At 46.7% G+C, this 18,506-nt stretch overlaps 3 protein-coding genes across 3 annotated transcripts; all 3 read left to right on the top strand.

The window, feature by feature from the left end:
• The first annotated feature begins 8 nt into the window (after positions 1–8).
• Positions 9–3,769, top strand: lum (lumican). The gene is made up of 3 exons (XM_061807026.1): positions 9–1,103; positions 1,686–2,564; positions 2,673–3,769. Exons 2-3 carry the CDS (start codon positions 1,691–1,693, stop codon positions 2,825–2,827), a joined length of 1,029 nt encoding a protein of 342 aa, XP_061663010.1. The 5' UTR covers positions 9–1,103; positions 1,686–1,690; the 3' UTR covers positions 2,828–3,769.
• A 3,405-nt stretch (positions 3,770–7,174) lies between these two features.
• On the top strand, positions 7,175–8,282 carry kera (keratocan). The gene is made up of 2 exons (XM_061807045.1): positions 7,175–8,042; positions 8,119–8,282. The coding sequence occupies exons 1-2, from the start codon at positions 7,181–7,183 to the stop codon at positions 8,280–8,282; spliced, it is 1,026 nt and encodes a 341-aa protein (XP_061663029.1). The 5' UTR covers positions 7,175–7,180.
• Positions 8,283–12,085: 3,803 nt separating this feature from the next.
• On the top strand, positions 12,086–18,493 carry epyc (epiphycan). Its single transcript, XM_061807958.1, has 10 exons — positions 12,086–12,268; positions 14,605–14,758; positions 14,986–15,085; positions 15,179–15,651; positions 15,810–16,004; positions 16,259–16,378; positions 16,531–16,689; positions 16,765–16,967; positions 17,048–17,143; positions 18,142–18,493. Exons 1-10 carry the CDS (start codon positions 12,086–12,088, stop codon positions 18,310–18,312), a joined length of 1,854 nt encoding a protein of 617 aa, XP_061663942.1. The 3' UTR covers positions 18,313–18,493.
• The last annotated feature ends 13 nt before the right edge of the window (positions 18,494–18,506 follow it).

Genomic DNA, 18,506 nt, shown 5'->3' with positions numbered 1-18,506 from the left:
ACGACCAAATAATCCAAGTCGGATGATCTGGTAAGACTTTATAGATGAACTGTAGAATGTCCACAAAAATCTAGCAAATGGCGGTGGAACTTAACCTCCCAGTCGGAGGTAATGCTGAGAACGTGTGTGGAATTAGCTTTTCAGAGGCGACACTGCCATCTGCGCCTGCTGGAGCAAAAGAGCAGCGTGCGACCAATCAAAACCAGTCGCAACACCCTGCCGTGGTTTGACAGCGCGATGAACGTCAGCCAACGAATGGGGGAGGCGTTTTGCCCATTTTCCATCAACGCCCAGCCCCCAGCTAACCCCCTACCCCTTTCCTCCTAATTGTCTTTCAAGAAGGTGAAGCCCCCCGCTCGGTGGTCAATGGAAATTCGGACGATTGTTGGCCTTGAAAATTTGCTGAGAGGAAAGAATGCAGCGGTGGTGTATAAACACTGAAAGAAAGACGAGATGGATGCGATCTGCTTCTACTTAGACTTTCTAACAGTGCTCGGTCTTGCAGACTCAAAGTTATGTAAGACTTTTCTGGCTGTCTCGTAAGAGTTATTTTATTTTATTTTTTTCAGCCTTTCCAAAACCACATTCACAGAGGATTTTTTCCTGCTCATAAGTGTCTGGATTTTCATATTTTTCCGCAGTTTTTTTTTTTTAAAGCCACTATTAGTAGTTGCGCCAAGAACAACAAAGTCTCCGAGGATGCTTTCCAAAAAGTGACACCTCGACCTTTTCTGGTTGCACCTGTTGTCGGTTTTGGACCCTTGCATCCATCCTGGTGACATCTTTTGATTTCCCGCGAGCTGAATTTGCAAGAAAAAGTCGTCAGCACATACCCATCACCGCCATCCACCCCACTAAAACCTTCTCCACCTCCTCCTTCTTCCCAGCCGCCATCCTCCTCTCCTCCTCTTTTTTCCCCTCTGTCTCTCCATCTCCCCCCTCTTTTGCTCTCCTGTCTCTCTCTCTCTCTCTCTCTCTCCTCCCTCTCTGTCTTTCTCCTCTGTGTTTTTCTCAAGAGACATCCACTTTTTTGAACACTGCACTGTTCTACCACCACTGGACCTCCAACCCCAGGCAGACAGTACGCCGTGAGAGGACCCCAGGTAAACGGGCATGTGCAAGGACAGACTTGCTGATTGATTTTGCATTTGATGGGATGATTGTTTGTAAGTGGAGCTTTGGAATTGTTCTGCACTGGTGTTGCAACAAAGAGAATGCATGGGGGGGGGGAAAGGGGTGAGGCTGTTGTCCTTTGCATTAATGGAAATCTCTTTGCAATGCATTTACTGGAACGGTTTAGGACAGAGTCTGCAAAGACTTGTGCTTGTGCATCTTCTGCAGGGCGGTCATAATTTGATGGCAGGGACTGAGGACCTGAGCGATAGATTTCAGGCGAGTTCATGTTGAAGGGTTTTTGGGACATCTGTGTTGCGTTACCACAGCCGTCGCCCTATAAGCGCAGGAATCCCGTGAAGGTGAAAGATGATTTGTTGTTCAGGGTTCAACTCGCCCTCTGGGGTCTCGAGTCTTGAACTCTTGAGTGATTATACAAGGTTCCAGGAGAGTGGGTGTGGCGTTGCTGCTAAATGGAAATCCTCTGTGGGTTTTTTTTTTTTTTTTTTGCTCTTGCATCTTTGTTGAACTTGTTTTAACGTCTCCTTCCCTGCTTCTCATTCACTTTTTAGAAATCATGTTTCCTCTCCGTGTACACCTGTTGGCAGCGCTCGTCAGCCTGGCATTGTGCCAGTATGAGGACTACGACTATGTTCCCCCCTCAATGATAGGACCCTCCAGCGCAAACTGCGACCGCGAGTGCGAATGCCCCATCAATTTCCCCAGCGCCATGTATTGCGATAGCCGCAAGCTGAAGTTTGTGCCCATGGTTCCGTCGGGAATCAAGTATCTGTACCTCCAGAACAACCAGATCGATGAGATCAAGCCCGGCGTGTTTGACAATGTCACGTCCGAGCTCCGCTGGCTGGTCCTCGACAACAACCAGATCACCAACGGCAAGATTGCGTCAGGTACCATCGATAAATTGACCGCCCTGGAGAAACTCTTCTTCAGCCACAACCTTCTCACGGAGCCAGTGGTCCCTCCTTCCAAGTCTCTTGATGAGCTGAAGATGACGCACAACAAATTGAACAAGTTTCCCTCCGGGCTCCTGAATGAGAAGGAGAATCTGACTTCTGTCAATGTACAGCACAACGAGCTCACCTCTGAGGCTGTCGCCGGTGCTTTCAAAGGGTCCAAGAAGCTGCTGTCCCTCGACGTGAGCCACAACAAGCTGAAGAAGCTGCCCGTCGGCGTGCCTGCCTCACTGGAAATCCTCTATGCTGACTACAATGACATCGACAGCATCGGTTCGGGGTACCTGAGCAAGGTGCCAGGCCTGCGGTACCTGAGGGTCTCCCACAACAAGTTGGTGGACTCCGGTATCCCTGCGGGAGTGTTCAACGTGACATCACTGGTGGAACTGGACCTGTCTTTCAACAAGCTGCAGTCCATTCCTGATATCAATGAGCAGCTGGAGCAACTGTACCTCCAAGCCAATGAGATCAACAGTGAGTGGACACCGACACATTGTCTTATTCGTTGTTGTTGTTGTTTGTCGTCGGCATTTATGAGCTAAAAATCAATGTTTTTGACCAAATTCTCTCCTTTCCCTACAGAGTTTGACCTTTCGAGTTTCTGCAAGTTCGTGACGCCTGTCAACTTTTCCCACTTGAAGCACCTGCGCCTGGATGCCAACAACATCACACACCACAGCATGCCCCCGGAAACTTCCGAATGCCTGCGAATGGCCTCCGACATCCTGTTTGAATAAGGAACCCACACCGTCATCCACCATTGATGGATTTACGAGTTGAAATAATCCTCAAAACTCACACATTTGTTCTGACTAAACAGTAGCGGTATTGCAGCATCATTGCCAATAAACACTGATTGGAAAAAATAAAATAAAATAAAAGTATACAATGACAGGGCAGATTTTTGTTTAAAAAGATAGCAAATGTTTTTAGGCAGAGAAAGCAAAAATGTAAATTGAAAGAGAAACAACCCCCCCCCAAAAAAAGCCACAAAAATGACAAACTTTAGAGGTCCTGTAGCTAGGTTTGCTAACGTGCTAGCCTCTTGAATACACATTTTTTGCAGCTCTAAATAAGACAGCCAGTTAGCAACTTGCTTGCTTTAGGCTTGATTATTAAAATAAAACACTTAAAACATTCCAATTTGACACTTTAGCTTGTCGAACGGAGACAAGATGGAGTAAACAATAGTCTCGAGCGTCTCTTTAGTCGTTTTCGTCTTTGTGATTTGTGTTCTGCGTTTAGCATGTGTAGTATTGTTAAATACAGCCATTGCTGTGCAAAGGGCCAGCAAAAAAAAAAAAAAAAGACTGCGTATTCAAATGTTTTGTGTATAATTCATGAATAAATTGTAAAATACTTGTTGACTTCTTGAAAAAAAAAAAGTGAAACGTTAGCTCATGAAGCTAAAACGTCACATATTTGTTTGTTGCGAGAATTGCTGATGTATATCCTTTCCATTACATGCATGAATTCAAATGATTTCATTCTTTTGATAATAAACTACAGCTTTTGCAGTTCTGGCAGTGCTCCGTTGTTGTTTAACGCGCCGTTGTCATAGAATATCCCGTCTTGTCTGGATCCATTCTTTTCCTTCATAACAGAGCCACATTGAATCAGTCACTGCTCATGGATTTACTGTGAGGAACTCCGTCTGAATAAACCATGTTTCCAATACACTTGTATGTATGGAGCTTTTTGGTGTAAATTGTGATCGCACAGAAACACATTGGAAATTCAAATGAAGAAATTTCCCATGGATTTTTTTTTTATGCGGGGTTTCGCGCTAGGTTTAGGTCAGCTTCTTTTTAACTTGATTAGCGAACGTACTACCTTGCATGTTTCGTCAGTACATCAAAACAAGGCACATATTGTACAAAATAATAATCTCCTGGGTGCCAATGATAGAGAGATTTAGTTTTCAAAAGAAGGTTTGTTCTTGCTCACATGGCTAGCTTCAACCATTAGCATCAAGCAAAGCTCTCAGCTACTGATACCTTTTGTAACGTCAAGCTCGAGCAGTGTTTCAAATGTAATTTTTGTGCGTGCTTGACATTTATCTTGGAGTTGATGTCCATATCGCCGAGAGCTAGCCAGGTTAACTGGCTCCACCACATTGCGGTCTGCACGTTTGGCTCTTTGCGTACTCGTTGACACCACTCGTGGTCGGACCGCCAAAAGTCTATTGGGGTTCTTGGCTTGTGTGTACAATGCGCAAGCACGCGGAGACACGTACAGATCAGAGTCATCTGCATTTGAACACAATAGATCCAAGAGCACATTGTACAATGGTCTTTTAGTTGGGGTTTTTGGGTTCTGTGTTGGGGTTTTTTTTTTTTTTCCGCCATACCGCGGTCCACGGACAATGTCGAGAATGTTAAGTGCCGTACTTTAGAGGAGGAAAACATGAGAAAAGGGAACATACTTTTGTGGTTTCTCCTCCATTTCATGCTTCGCCAATTTTGACATAATATGCTCTGAGTCGACTTTCCTCTCGGTCAGGGGAAAGGTTCTGGTTCAAGTGACCCATTTAAAATAACAGGTGGAAACCCCAAGGTAACACTTTACTAGAAGCGAGAGACAAAGCATATGAAAACAGCAACACAACAACAAGAGTTCAGAGACAAAAACCAGGAGGGCATAAAAGACCAGGTGAAACTCAAAACGGGTTGTAACGCCAGGCAGAAATCCAAGAAAAAGTCCCCAAAATATATATACACTCGGTTCTTTTCTGTAATTTGCCACCTGGTTGTCATTTTTGCACGATAAATTAAATTACAATCTCCTCTTCCATGTAATACGTTCGCCAATGAGCTACAGCAGACACCACATGTGCATTAACATTCATTTTGGTCTTGGTCTGGTAACCTGAAGTTGCTTATTAGAGCATATATTGAGTTAAAATATGTGAATATGTTTTCTATTATTTAAACGGCTGGTGTTTCCCTAAGTAACCCAGTACTCGGGTAATTTCCATGGGGTTATTAGGCTTCTTCACGTGTTTTTATGATGTGAAGATCTTGATTTTCCACGCTGTCATTGACATTCTGTTCCTAGACAATGTCCTTATAAAGTTTCTAAGCTCTTGCTAGCTTCAGACAACATTTCAAAGTTTCTCTTTGTGAATTCCAAAAATCCGCAACTGTGTTCCGCTTGGACCACAAGAAAAACCTATCCGTCCATTTTTCAAGCCGTTTAATCCTCACAAGGGTCACAGGAGTGCTGGACCCTAACCCTATCCCAGGTGACCCCGGGCGAAAGCCGGACCACACCCTAAACTTGGCTTTAAAAAAGGGGGTTAGGATCCTGAACCACTTATTACGTGTGGCCTGAGACCTTTGAGCGATAAAACTGAGCAATCATTAATAACAAACATTGACAAGTGAGGTGCAAATCCATGTAGGGTTAGGTGAAGACCAGCTGTGTAAATTCCTCCACACCAAACCCAAATGAGTAAAACAACACTGTTGGACCAACGACATCCCAGTTGTCGTACAATCATCCTCATCACTGCACAAGGTGTAAGCTTGCTGACAAATCAATGTACCTGGAGACTGGAGACCATCTGTGGTCTGTACATAAACCACTTACTGATCAAGTTACCTGGGAAAGCAAGTAACGACAACTATTTTGATTTCAGAACTTTTGTAACATTTGAGTCTTGCCTAGACCTCCGTTCAGTTCAAGGTTAGAGGAGTGATTTAATCCTGTTGAAAGTGTCTTTGCTCAACTGTTAGGACATCGCTGGTGCTAAAGTCATCACATTTGACACACCAATTTGACGTACTAACTTTGGGATTCACAAAGGCACCAGGAAGCTGGAGTGTGGCGCCTTCCCTCACGCAAGTCACAAAGGATTATCCTGTTGCATCCCGGCCTGTGTCGTCATCGCTGGAAAGAAGTATTTGTTTCGGAAGCAACGGGCCTAATGACTTTGCATTAAATTGAAATCCCCTGAGATTAAAGATGACCTTGTGCCCAACAGGGACCACGTCTTTACCTGGCTTTGATTAAAGATCTTTGACCACGGCAATAATTCATTTAGGGTAGACCAGGTACAGTGTGTAATCAGCTGTTCCTTTGCAAGGACGCGTACTCTAAACTCAAATCCGTTGTCTGCATGTCAAAGAAAAGACGATTAACCCCGGCTACACGGCAGATGTTGGCAGCTCCGAATTAACAAAAAGTTTGGCAGCGACCCTCGGGGATTTGTTCGTTAAAAAGAGATCAAGTGCAGCGCACGGAATTAAAAAGGACTAATGTACATGCAGACGGAAGCAGACGGGCTAGAACAGGTAGCGGTGCATTGACCTCTTTCTAAATGGGCCAACGTCTCGAGTCTTGTCGAGGCTTAACATGCGAGTCCTCATTGGTCAGTCGAGGCTTTGAGTGACAAGCTAGCATACTCTGAATGAAAAAAAAAAAACGTCTACAAATACAAGGAGGCGAGTTCCACTGGCTCATCAGCCTTGATAACTCCAGGGAGAACACTTCTTTGACAAAGTTTGAGGTAGGTTTCTTGAAGACTCAAGACTTTAGTCTTCCGTCCTTACCTTAGGCAACACAGTCGGTAATCAATTTTAGTGACAAAGCTTTGATAGCAGTAGAACCTGTAGCACATTTCTTCAAACAGGTATCCCGCCTTTGTCTTTGAAGAGTGTCCATCCGTGGAAAAAGAACGCCTGACGTAAAGTTAGTTCGCGGAGTGCATTAAAAATTTGAACCAGATGTCATCTGTAGTGGGCTGAAGTCGGAGGACAGGAGAAATATGGACAACAAACCTGATCTCGTCTGTTTTCGTTTTGGAGTTGCAATGCAAAGCAGATATTCATCTAGGCACCAGCATGCGTCTTTGTACAGATCGTCCTGAAATTTAGGCTTTAAAGTTGACCTCGTGCTATCATTTAACCCCGATCCGGATGTGCTTGTTCTATCAGACAAAGGGGTGATGGATTTAAAACTGGTTTATCAGAATTATAGTATTAATAATGATATTTGCAGGCAAAAAATAGTTGGTATAGTTAGTTAGTCTTCAATATATGTCCCCAATATGTCTTTCTACTCTTTTCCACCCCAAGGTGGCCATCAAAATGGATCCCTTTCTGAAGCTTTTCAGTGCCATGTGGCTGCTTGGGACAGTACTGAGCCAAGATATGCAATATGAAGAACTGATGGCCCAAATCCGAGCATGCCCTCAAGAATGCCGCTGCCCTTCCAACTTCCCTCGTGCAGTCTACTGTGACAACAAAGGTCTGAAGAGCATCCCCCAAATTCCTCCGCTCACTTGGTACCTGTACCTACAGAACAATCAAATTCAAGTGGTCTCAGCAGACGCCCTGCGCAACGCTACCCAGCTGCGTTGGGTGAACCTGAGTCGCAACAAAATCACCAGCGAGGGAGTGGAAAAAGGAACCCTGGAAGCAATGTCACGCCTGGAACACCTCTACATGGATGACAACCTTTTGTCCTGGGTGCCGTTTCCTCTCCCGGCCAGTCTTGAGCACCTAAGTCTCTCTCGCAATCGGATCTCCAAGATTCCTGACGGAGTCTTCTTCGGCCTGGATAAATTGACCCTCTTAGATCTGCAGGGGAATAAGCTGATGGATGACGCCGTGACCGAGGTGAGCCTGAAGGGTCTTAACAACCTGGTCCAGATCAACCTTGCCAAGAACCAGCTAAGCAGCATGCCTCTTGGCCTGCCGCCCACCACCACTCAGCTCTTCCTTGACGGTAACAACATTGACAAAATCCCCGTGGGCTACTTCAAGGGCTTGCCCAAGATGGCTTTCCTCAGGCTCAACCACAACAAGCTCGGCAGCAGCGGTCTTCCGAGCAACGTGTTCAACATCTCCAGCATCCTGGACCTGCAGCTTTCTCATAACCTCCTCACTGAGGTGCCCCTGATCCCTCCAGGCCTCGAACAGCTGTACCTGGACCACAACAACATTAAGAGTATGTTTCCCATGGATCCACTTGTACGAACGTGTGAAACAAAGTGTGGTTATAATTGTTTCTCGTTTGTTTTCAGGTGTGAGTGGCTCCAACGTCTGCCCCGTTGACATCAATGCTGCGGATGCTAACGACAGCGCTCCTCAACTGCGCTACCTCCGACTGGACGGCAACGACATTGAGCCCCCGATTCCGAGGGACGTCATTCTGTGCTTCCGTCTTCTTAGGTCCATTGTCATCTAAATTGAGAAACGTGTTCATTCACGCAAAGAACAGTCTACAAACTGGACGCCTGTGACAAAGACCATTTTTTTGGTTTTCAAGAATTGTAATCAAATCGGGCAGTTTAATGGACCACTAGTTGTGCCTTCAATGTACAAATCTGTTGATCACTGAATGACATTGGAAGACCTCGTATTTCAAACGAATGAGGTCCTCTTTGGACCTCTGCTTGTTTTATAATGTTTTGAGCTGAGGTGTAGACTGACTAGCACTTATATACTTCTGTACTTTTGATATACTCATATTCTGTAGTGGTCATTTATTTTGTATCCATGGTTCCTTTTGGGGTTGCGCTCCTTGTATATCTGAAAGAGTTAGATTTTCTTATGTTCTTTTTGCGTTTTAATAAAAATGCAGGATGTCCTGTACATCCCAGAGTCGTTCCCACTGATTGAGGTCAAGAATTCTTGGTATCTCTCTGATTCTGATACCAGATCAGATCCAGATTTTACCCAGGTCGATACTTGCGCGGATCTGTGGCTGAACTCAGATCAGCTGTGAGCACATCTGAGCTTGCCCTGAAAAAGGAGGGCCTTCCTCGAAAAGGGGGGGGTGGGGGGGGGACTTCCTCTCGGCTCCATGCTCACAGGGGTTCCTCACAGAGGTCCTATTGTGTGCACGGGCCCGTGGACCATACACACATCCACCAACTCACACTCACACACACGTTTCGATTTCACAAAGTGAACTATTTTAGGGTGACAGAAACACTCTCCAAGCAAAATAAGGAAAGGAGGGGGGGGGGGGGGTCGACTCAAAGGGGTGCCTGCTCTTTGACATCTGTTGTCTTGTTCTTTGTGTATGATGTCCAAGTGTGCGTATGCAGTGATGTGCTTGTATTTGGGATGAGGTGGATGCTCCCCACTGCCCCCTCCCTATAAGCGAGTAACCAAAAGCAACCTGCTCCGGTCCAATCAGCCTCAGTGCCCACCTTCACACGTAAGCGCCAGGGGCACTCGGGTCTCTCAGACCCTACACATGCAAACGCCATAGATACTTGTGTCACCGGGACACACACACGTCGGTACACACCCGCCGCCGCCGGCCCCCCCGCCCTCATTGAAGCACCTCCGCACGACCCCTTTGCCATTGGCCGAGTCGCGAAGCCCTCAGCATCTCCATCACAGCTGAAGGGAGCATTCCGGAGAGCGAGAGACACAGGTAAAACGTCCTCGCAGCTGCTATCTTCGCAATAAGGAGAGGGAGGGGTGCACGGGGGCTTCCTAATTGACCCGTGGATTGAGTTTGGGGGTGCTACAGGTGACAGATTCTTTTCCTTGATGATTAGGATCCATCGGATAGTGTTTTTAATGACCCTAAGGCCGGATGGATGAGGATGCTTTTTATTCGGGATGTGCATTCCTTGCGGGAAAAATGAGTTGACCATTACTGAACTCTCTAAGGCGCAGCTGCGCTTGGGCTGTTGCCTTAAGTTGGAGGAAGCCACAGGTGACAGATTTTCATCCTTCATGATTAGAATGCACTGATGGTGGTTTCATGACCTTCCTGTATGGGGATGTTTTTGTTTTTCAATTCCGGTTGCCAATTCCTCGCGGTTTTAGAAGTTTAACACAGCTTGCAAATTCTTTTGAGTCATTTGCTAGAGTTCGGAAAAGCTCCAGGTGCCAGATAATTGACGTACGAGGATGTTGTCCGCGGCGATTGGCGTTTCTTTGCATCTCGAACGGGCTTACCCTTGCTCACCGGTCTCAAAAATTAAGCCACGGTGGCATTTTGACTCATTTACTTGATTTTAGGAAAAGTGCAGGCAAAGATTTGTCGTCCTTGGTGATTGAGACGCAATGAACGAGGCTTTTCTCATCTTTGCAACGGATGTATGATGCTGTTTTTATTTTTGTGGTCGATGTTACTCTTCACGTTAAGATCTTGACGGAACTCACTCTTGCTCAGCCGACCTCGTTGCACTTGATCAAATTGACGCGAGTGTGGGAGTGCTCCAGATGAAGGAAATGGTTTCCTTGGTGATTGAATGGTAGTTGGGTAGTTCTATGATACAGCATGAGGACGTTTTCGCTTTCGGACCTTAAACGGGCTGACTATTGCTCAACTTTGGCTGCTACCTTTGATTTTGACGGGGTTTGTCTTTTGTTTTGGTTGTTTTTTTTTGGGATGTTTGAGGATCTTTTGAATTGGGTTCATTCCGGTTGACTTTCAATGGATTCTGCCATGTTGACGCGCGGGAAACGAACTTCGCCTTGCTAACGTGTCACTGAAGCGAAGCCATATTTGGCATCACGTAATTCTGCCCACCCTGACAGGCACGTGAGGATGATCTGAACGCGGTTGACTTTCTTTGGACTTCGGGGTGTTGATTTGGATGAACGCATTCAGCACACTTCTGTCTTATCGACGTTCTGCGCTCTGCGATCTTGGAAAACGGGGTTTCAGGAATGTCCGACGCCGGGCTAAGCAAGCATTTATCATGGCCACAATAAAAGCACACTTCTGTATCCAATCTAATCGTGCAATGAATTCATATTCTTACGTCTTGTGATGCATGAAGACGATTTGAGGCGTCTCTCTCTCTCTCTCTCTCTCCCTGAGACAGTGTGCATCTGTGAGACCTTTCCAAGTGTGTGTTATGTGGTTGTATGTGTGTGCGTTTCCTCGCAGTCCCAAAAGCTGACTGCCATCCTGTCCACAAACCTCGGTGGAATTTGGAGTTTGAGTGCTGAGACAGGCAGTGACCAGGCCCTCATAAAGGCCCTCTGTGAAGGGCCAAGGGGTCGAGCGAGCCTTGAACCGGACCCCTCCTCCCTTCTCATTTCTCCCCTTGACGATCTCTCCGTCTAACCCTGAGGGCCAACATCTTGTCCACGTTTCTCTCTCTCTCTCTCTCTCTCTCTCTTTCTTCTTCTTCTTTTGGTTTTCATCCTCCCTTGCTCTCCATTTCTCTACTCCGGCCTGGAGGACTCTCGGATCTTCCTTTTTTTTTTTTTTTTTTTTTTTTACCTTGAGCACGCCGAGACTTGGCTGCACCTGTCACACCAATAAATCCCAATCCTACGGTCGACGCAAACTCATTAGGAGCTTGTTATCATATGCTAGAATCCGGATAGTCGCAAATGCCTCGCCTTAGATCGAAGTGGGACACAAGCAAGAACCGAGGATTTCCAAAGTAAATAGGAGCAAAAATTGTGCTCCACAGTGGATTCCATGCCAAACCTAATATTAACTGAAAAATGGATACAGTTCCCCCCCCCCTCTGTCAATGGTATTTGCTCCCTAAAATTTAATTGGCTCCGACTTGGCTCACCCCTTCGACAAGTTCACGTAAAAGTTGGCCCTACACACACACACGCATAAAACAGAAGCCCCTCGGATTGGGCTGATCTGGTCGGTCCCGGTTCCTGAATTGTAACACACTAGCGGGTTCGGGTTAACGTCACGCGAGCAAGTGCGCAACAACGCAGACTGTGTTGGCAGGTATACAAGTTGTCTGAATTAAAATGGAGATTCCCAACTCTAAACTGGAATACTTGTCAAGTCAGGTAGCTTAAGTCAAAGTCAAGACTCTTGAGTACCAGGTCTAAAGTCAAATGAAGTCTTTCTTAAGCCTTGGGCAAGCAAGTCATAAAACTGGCAACTTGAGTCAAGTCGTTTGACTGGAGTCCCCCAGAACCACTATTATATATTAATACTTCCAAAGAGATTTGAGAGTGGCTCGCGAAATTAATAATAATAATACATTTCAAGCCGCGCTAACTACACGTACACTTTTCTCTGCGTCCCAAAGGCCAACGATGAAGACGCTCGTGCGACTGGTGCTGGGACTGCTCATCCTCAAAGCGGCGGCGGCCAACCCCCGGTTTTCCCGGCAAGCCGACCTGGACTCGTACGACGACGGCAACTACGACGTGGAAGACGTCAACTCGGAAAACCAGGAGTACGACTACGAGGACGGGCCGACCATCGAGGATCCCGAGGTGAGCCCAAAGCGCCCCCCCCCCCCCCCCTCCGGTACCGTCGGTACGGCAGAATCGAGAATTCTTGTTCACCGAGCTGCAAAAACGCAACAAATAACATTGACGGTGCGGTTGAGTCTTTTTTGGGAGCAGGTCAGCGGGACGAGACTCCTTCCAAAGTCTGGAAGCATCTCCAACTCGGCAGATTGACTGCGACTCTAAATGAATGAATTCAAGACCGCGATTGGCCTTGGCAATAAGCAACAATGAAGGGTGATTTTTTTTTTCCTGCTCATCTTGAGTTTTTTCCCACCAAAAAACGGGATTCCACAACTGGTTTAGCTCAGCTCCAGCCGTCTGATGTGGCAAGCCTGCGAGGCATATGCTTCATCTATCATAGTGCACGTCGGCTGCGGGAAGACAAGATTCGAGGCAAGTGAGAAGTCAAACGCGGCGAGACGTTAAGCCTGGAGACTTCATGCGATGTCAACAAGTTTAAAAGTGGCTTTTAATACCCCCATTTCTCACCGAAGCAATGCAGTAGGCAGCAAAACCCAAAGACCGCGAGACCATTGGATCAAAAAGAGGAAGAAAACTCCTTCTTGTGGACTAATATGGGAATGGACTGACTACAAAATGTGATAGCCGACTGTAACGACAGCCCAAAAATAAAATAGCTTCCCCGAAGAAGCTACACATCCAGAAATATGATATTTCGGAAAATCCTAAAACCTGTTCGGAGATCCCCCTTCCACTCCCCAAAAATGATTAAAAATGCTTTTTGCTCCAAGAGAAAACACGCTACGTTGCACATGTAATTTTCCAGTATCTGTCCCGTCTTCAAGTGGGTTTCGACGTGTTTTTCAGCAGATTTTGTCCATGTGCATCAGCTGTCAAGGGAATAATGAAGCACGAGGATGAGCGCCATGCCTCTGGAATGCTGAGGCTCGACTTTCCGCTTCCAAGCTTCGAGCGTGTGTATGTTTTTGCAATTTATCTTCCCGAGGGGCAGCAGAAGCTCATCGGTGATGTAACTGGAGCAAACCTCCGTTTTTGTTTGTTTTTTTTTCATGGCCTACAATTATACAATTTGAACCCTGCATTCGGGTTTTCTGCAGGGTACGCTTGGAAAAGCGAGAAAATATTAACGGGGGCGGGTCGTATCGTGCCGTATCGCTTTTGTAACGTGCAACCGTACGCCTTGCACTTGAGTGAAGTTAAGACAAAGCAGGAATATTGGCTTTGTGTCGGTCCTGTTGGTACACCCATGCCAACTTTATTTTGAAAAAAAAAAAAAAACTCAGATACTTTATCTGCTATGCCCAGCCACAAATATTCTGACGGAGCAGGACACCGCACGGGCGCGATATTAAGTAGTTTTAAAAGCGGTGTAGCGTCTCCCTGGCTGAATGCGCCCAGTGACTATTATACTACGTCGCGGGGCAGGGACATACTGTCGGGCTTTGACTCCACGCTTACATTGAGCGTTAGCTGTTTTTGCTGCGCGTCTGCTTGCCAGCTTTTGGCCTCTTCTTCCCCCACGGATGAATATGTTTGTTTTGGGGAAAGGGCGGTGGGTGAAGGGATGGGGGCGGGGGGTCGGGGTTAGCTCTTTCAAAGGGCTGCCTTGTTGCATCCCGCACTGTCATTCTGCCAAAACTGTAAAACATTGGGACATCTCTTAATTGCTCCTCCTAATGACTTATTAGCTTGGTTGGGGGAAGACCTTCTCGGAGTTCCTACGGAACGTCACTCTGTTGTTTTGCTATAAATTTGCTATGATATCGCGCTACAATGTTTTTGCAAAATATGAATTCATGCAGTTAGTTACCGTGTGTGTCTTGGTTCCACAAGGACCATAGACTGGGCCTTTAACTGCATGTTTAAGGAAGTCTCAGGTATTACCTGTGCTGTGTGGTGCGTGAGGGTTCATTGCCACCAGCTGGAGGAGGCTTGAACTGCAGGGTTGTGCTGAATAATACTGTTAATTTAAGATTCTATCCACAAAAAAAAAAACAAAAAAAAAAAAAACAGTAGATTTCAGATCAGTATCATATTATTTAGTGCTTATTTCAGTGACTAGTGGTGGGAAACCGTAAGTATTGAGGTGAATATTGATGAGAACGGTGGTGGATTTAGAGCGTGGAGGGTAGACGGAATCTCTGCTGCTATCCGTTGTTGGATCCTGACCCAACAGCCAATTGTAGTGTGCCGCTTCCACCGATTCTCTAATAGGATACGATGGGAAAAATGTTTTTTTTTTTTTTTTTTATGTATCCCCAGTTATGATCTTAAACAAGGCGAATTTGATTACAGTGCTTGACATTCAAGACTCGGGGCTATTGTCTTCTCCTCAGATAGAGATTGGCACCCTGGCCCCACCCGACTACAACTACCCAATGCCTGAGGCCTCACTGGAGGAAGAGGAGGAGGAATTGCCCCTCAAGCCCCAGCTCATCCATCAGGGCTCGGGGGGGTCCGGCGTTCTCATGGGCCCGGACACACAGAAAGGTCTGAAACAGCTCAAGCCCATCACAAACGGGAAGTCACTTGAAATTCGAGGTGATTGGAGGGTCTCGGAGTTGTGCAAGCAGCATTGCCCTTCGACAGCAACAACTAATATATTTGAGTTGTCACCATCTTTTCTTTGTGCATGTGTTCCATTTAACTAGCTGTCATTGGTTAAATGTGTCCTGTTTGTTGTCTGTCTTTTAATACCTAATCTTGTCTCTAACAAGAGGTGGAGCTGCGTCTGACGCCCATTGACATCCTTCATGTCTCCGGGGATTTTGGGGGCTCGGTGGGGTCTGGTGCCTCAGGTGCCTCTGGGGTTTCTGGGTCAGGAGGCTCAGGGGACTCGCTGGTCTCGGGTGCCTCTGGGGGTTCCGGTGATATTGTCTTCATCTCCGGGGCTTCTCAGGAGATCCAGAGCAGCTCTGGAGGATCAGGGGAATTCTTGATGTCAGGGGATGTAGATTTCTTGGTATCAGGGGATCTCTCTGGATCTGAGGAGGTCCCCGGATCTGGGGAACTTCTGATTTCTGGGGATATCCAAGAATCAGGGGATTTCCTGATATCTGGGGATATTTCTGCGCCAGGGGATCTCTTGATATCGGGAGATATTTCAGGATCCGGAGATCTCTTGATATCTGGGGATACCATGGGATCGACAGCTTCTGGAACCTCTGGGGACTTTGGCTCCGGAGGTTCTGGAGTTCTCATCGAATTAGGATCTGGGGGATTTGGTATTGCCACTGAACTCCCTCTCGGCTCCGGAGGGTCTGGGGACCAGTTTGGTTCTGGGTTCTCGGGAGAGCTCCTGACCTCAGGTGCCTCCGGAGGCTCTGGGGTTTCTGGAGACACCGATGAGTCTGGGGAATCAGGGATAACGTTATTACCTGGAGGTTAGTACTTTTAAGACTTGTCACTGTGTTACTTGTAACCACTGTCACCCTAATCTGCTCTTTATTCTTAAATGTGAGCAAACGATTTGGTCGAATCTCCCTCCCACATCTCATCCTCCTAATGTTTCTCTTAACAACATCACCTTGGCCCAAACAAGAGGTGGAAATGTCTCTCATTCCTACAACTATCCCACAAGAGGCATCGGGTACTTCTGGGGATTTCTCGGGAGTTTCAGGAACCTCGGGGGATCTTGGAGTGTCTGGAGACGTAGAGGTCTCCGGAACTTCTGGTGTCTCTGCCTCTGGAGAACCCGAGGAGCCTGATATAATTCTGATTCCTGACACTGATAAAGGTCAGTATCTAAACTAGATTCAAGACATATGACAAAGGGCATTTTGATTTGTTAATGGTGGTGCCGGTGGAGTATCTCTGCTTACTAACACTCAAAAGTGATTTCCATTTAACGATTGTTAAATGCAACAGAAACATTCTTGGTAACACTGCTAACTACTGCGGCAAACTGTTTCCCACTGATTGCCAGACTTGTGGTTCACGTCCATGCTCTTCTAACCTGTTTCCTCAACGCCTAATCTTGTCTCTAACAAGAGGAGGGGCTGCTTCCAACACAAGAGACCCCTCAGGAGGGTACTGGTGGTGTAGAAACGACACTGGGCTCTGGCCTACCAGAGCCCAAGGAACCCGAAGAACCTGAGGTTGATACGAAAGGTGAGCAAAGAATGGCGCACAAAATAAGGAAACCGAGTTCCACATGTATTCGACGGCAAACCACGGTCACATAGCTATTATACAACGTGCTTTCTGGCTCTTACTATTATGTTCCCTTGCTTCCCCATGATTGCTTTTCTTGTGGCCTTCAGGTATGCCCACTTGCTTGCTGTGTACGTGTCTTGGTGGTTCGGTCTACTGTGATGACTTGAAGCTGGACAGCGTACCGCCTCTGCCAAAAGACACCACTCACTTCTATGCCCGCTACAACAGGATCACCAAGATCAACAAGTCTGACTTTGCCTCCATGAGTATGTTCCATATCCAGTGTTGGCCTGATCCGCTGATCCAAAGAGCTGAGATCATGGTCTCTCATTACTTTCCAGACAAGCTGAAGAGGATCGACTTGACGGCCAATGCCATCTCGTCCATCGACAGCACGGCATTTTTGGGTCTGCCGGAGCTTGAGGAGCTGGTCATTAGAGAAAATCACCTTTCACAGATGCCCGCCCTGCCGGAGACCATGACCCTAATCGACGCCAGCCACAATAACATTGATTCCAAGGGTATTCTCAAAGAAGCCTTCAAGGTGTGTTTATCAATCTGAGAAAGAATAGCATCGATTAGTCCTTTGCAACTCAACCTTCAAACAATTCTTATGGAATCCAGGACATGACTGGCCTGCTGTACCTGTACCTGACGGACAACGAAATTGACTACGTCCCTGTGCCTCTGCCAGACAGTCTTCGATCCTTACATTTACAGGTAGGTTCTTGGAAGCCTCGTGTTTTGAAGGACCCTGGTCTTCGATTCTCTGGCTGTTTTCAGGCCTTCGGCAGTTCAATTGGTAGAAAGGACTGCAGTGGGAAAACCCAGATTCTGAAAGACTCTGTCAAGTGATCTTCCAGACTTGTTTCAAAATATTGTACATTAAATATGTTTGATGATAAGTGCTGAAAACATGTCCAGAGTGTGAGAACAAGTTAGTCCTGAATTGTTGAACTCTTTTTCACCATTTTAGTTGTTTGGATTTTTTTGGGAACCGCTAATACCAAGTCCATGTACGCACTCAGGCTTTCTGGCAGGAGATGGCCCTCCCCCACTGTATATAAGAAGCCTACTGAGCACCATCATTCCGTCAGTGCCGAGCCCACTAGTTCTCTAGTCCGAGGAGCGGTATCATAGCTTTAGTAAACACTGTAGCACACGTTATTCAGCTTGCGGCTCACACTACAGACATTTGAGTCACCACTGAAGTTCAGCGGGGTGTATCTTTAGCGCATTCAGGAAACAGATAACAACATGATAGCTCAGTTGGTCATGCAAAAAACTGTAGTGAAAAAAACAGAGAACTGTGGATCACCTTGCTTATCAGGCTCTAAGAATGAACTATATTGGGAAAACTGATACTTGTGGTAAATTGAGTTATTGATAGAGTAATGCTTGACCAAGCTCAATTCCTTGTAAGCACCATTTCAGTTCTGTTCAGTTCTTCCCAGTGACCAGTCTATGGTGTAGTCAGTCGGACCTTTGCTGGAAATCAGCTTTGGCAGGCTCAAGCTCTCGGTGACCCTGCACTGGATAAGTGGAATCGTATCTCACTAGGAAAGTTACAAGTTCTTGGCTATTGTTGACTCTAATTATTGCTCGTTGTTGCTAAAATGCAGAATTGCAGTGGTCCTTCCAGAGATTCTTGCAGGAGTTTGCCAGTTGAAATCCGCCTCCAAAGAACATACCCACTCATCCTCTCAATCCTTCCACAGCGCAACAACATCCAGACAATGCACGAGGACACCTTCTGCAACCTGCACGACTTCAACTACATCCGCAACGCGCTGGAGGACATCCGCCTGGACGGCAACCCCGTCAACCTAAGCCGAACCCCGCAGGCGTACATCTGCCTGCCCCGCATCCCGGTCGGCGACCTCATCTAAAACACGCACCCACACACCCCGAAACGCAGCGACCGCCACCACGCATCCCTGTAGCTATCGACCACATACGTGCACGGGGGCGTGTGGACAATCGTCCTTCGGCGGCCTTCCACGCGCTGCTGAGATACACTATTTTGCGGAGAGCTACCACTCTGCGTGGATATCCACGATTCCATAAACGCGTGAGATGTGAG

Source organism: Syngnathoides biaculeatus, chromosome 20, assembly GCF_019802595.1.
Source record: "Syngnathoides biaculeatus isolate LvHL_M chromosome 20, ASM1980259v1, whole genome shotgun sequence".
NCBI lineage: Eukaryota > Metazoa > Chordata > Actinopteri > Syngnathiformes > Syngnathidae > Syngnathoides > Syngnathoides biaculeatus.
The sequence above is the reverse complement of the archived record's forward strand: the minus strand, read 5'-3'. Positions and strand labels throughout refer to the sequence as shown.

Bases quoted from the DNA above. Each gene is read 5' to 3' on its own strand.
- lum (XM_061807026.1), top strand. From the start codon at position 1,691: ATGTTTCCTCTCCGTGTACACCTGTTGGCAGCGCTCGTCAGCCTGGCA. The intron at 2,565-2,672 runs GTGAGTGGACAC...CTTTCCCTACAG, and splicing joins CCAAGCCAATGAGATCAACA to AGTTTGACCTTTCGAGTTTC.
- kera (XM_061807045.1), top strand. From the start codon at position 7,181: ATGGATCCCTTTCTGAAGCTTTTCAGTGCCATGTGGCTGCTTGGGACA. The intron at 8,043-8,118 runs GTATGTTTCCCA...GTTTGTTTTCAG, and splicing joins GGACCACAACAACATTAAGA to GTGTGAGTGGCTCCAACGTC.
- epyc (XM_061807958.1), top strand. From the start codon at position 12,086: ATGAAGACGCTCGTGCGACTGGTGCTGGGACTGCTCATCCTCAAAGCG. The intron at 14,759-14,985 runs GTCTGAAACAGC...GTCTCTAACAAG, and splicing joins GGGCCCGGACACACAGAAAG to AGGTGGAGCTGCGTCTGACG. The intron at 16,005-16,258 runs GTCAGTATCTAA...GTCTCTAACAAG, and splicing joins GATTCCTGACACTGATAAAG to AGGAGGGGCTGCTTCCAACA.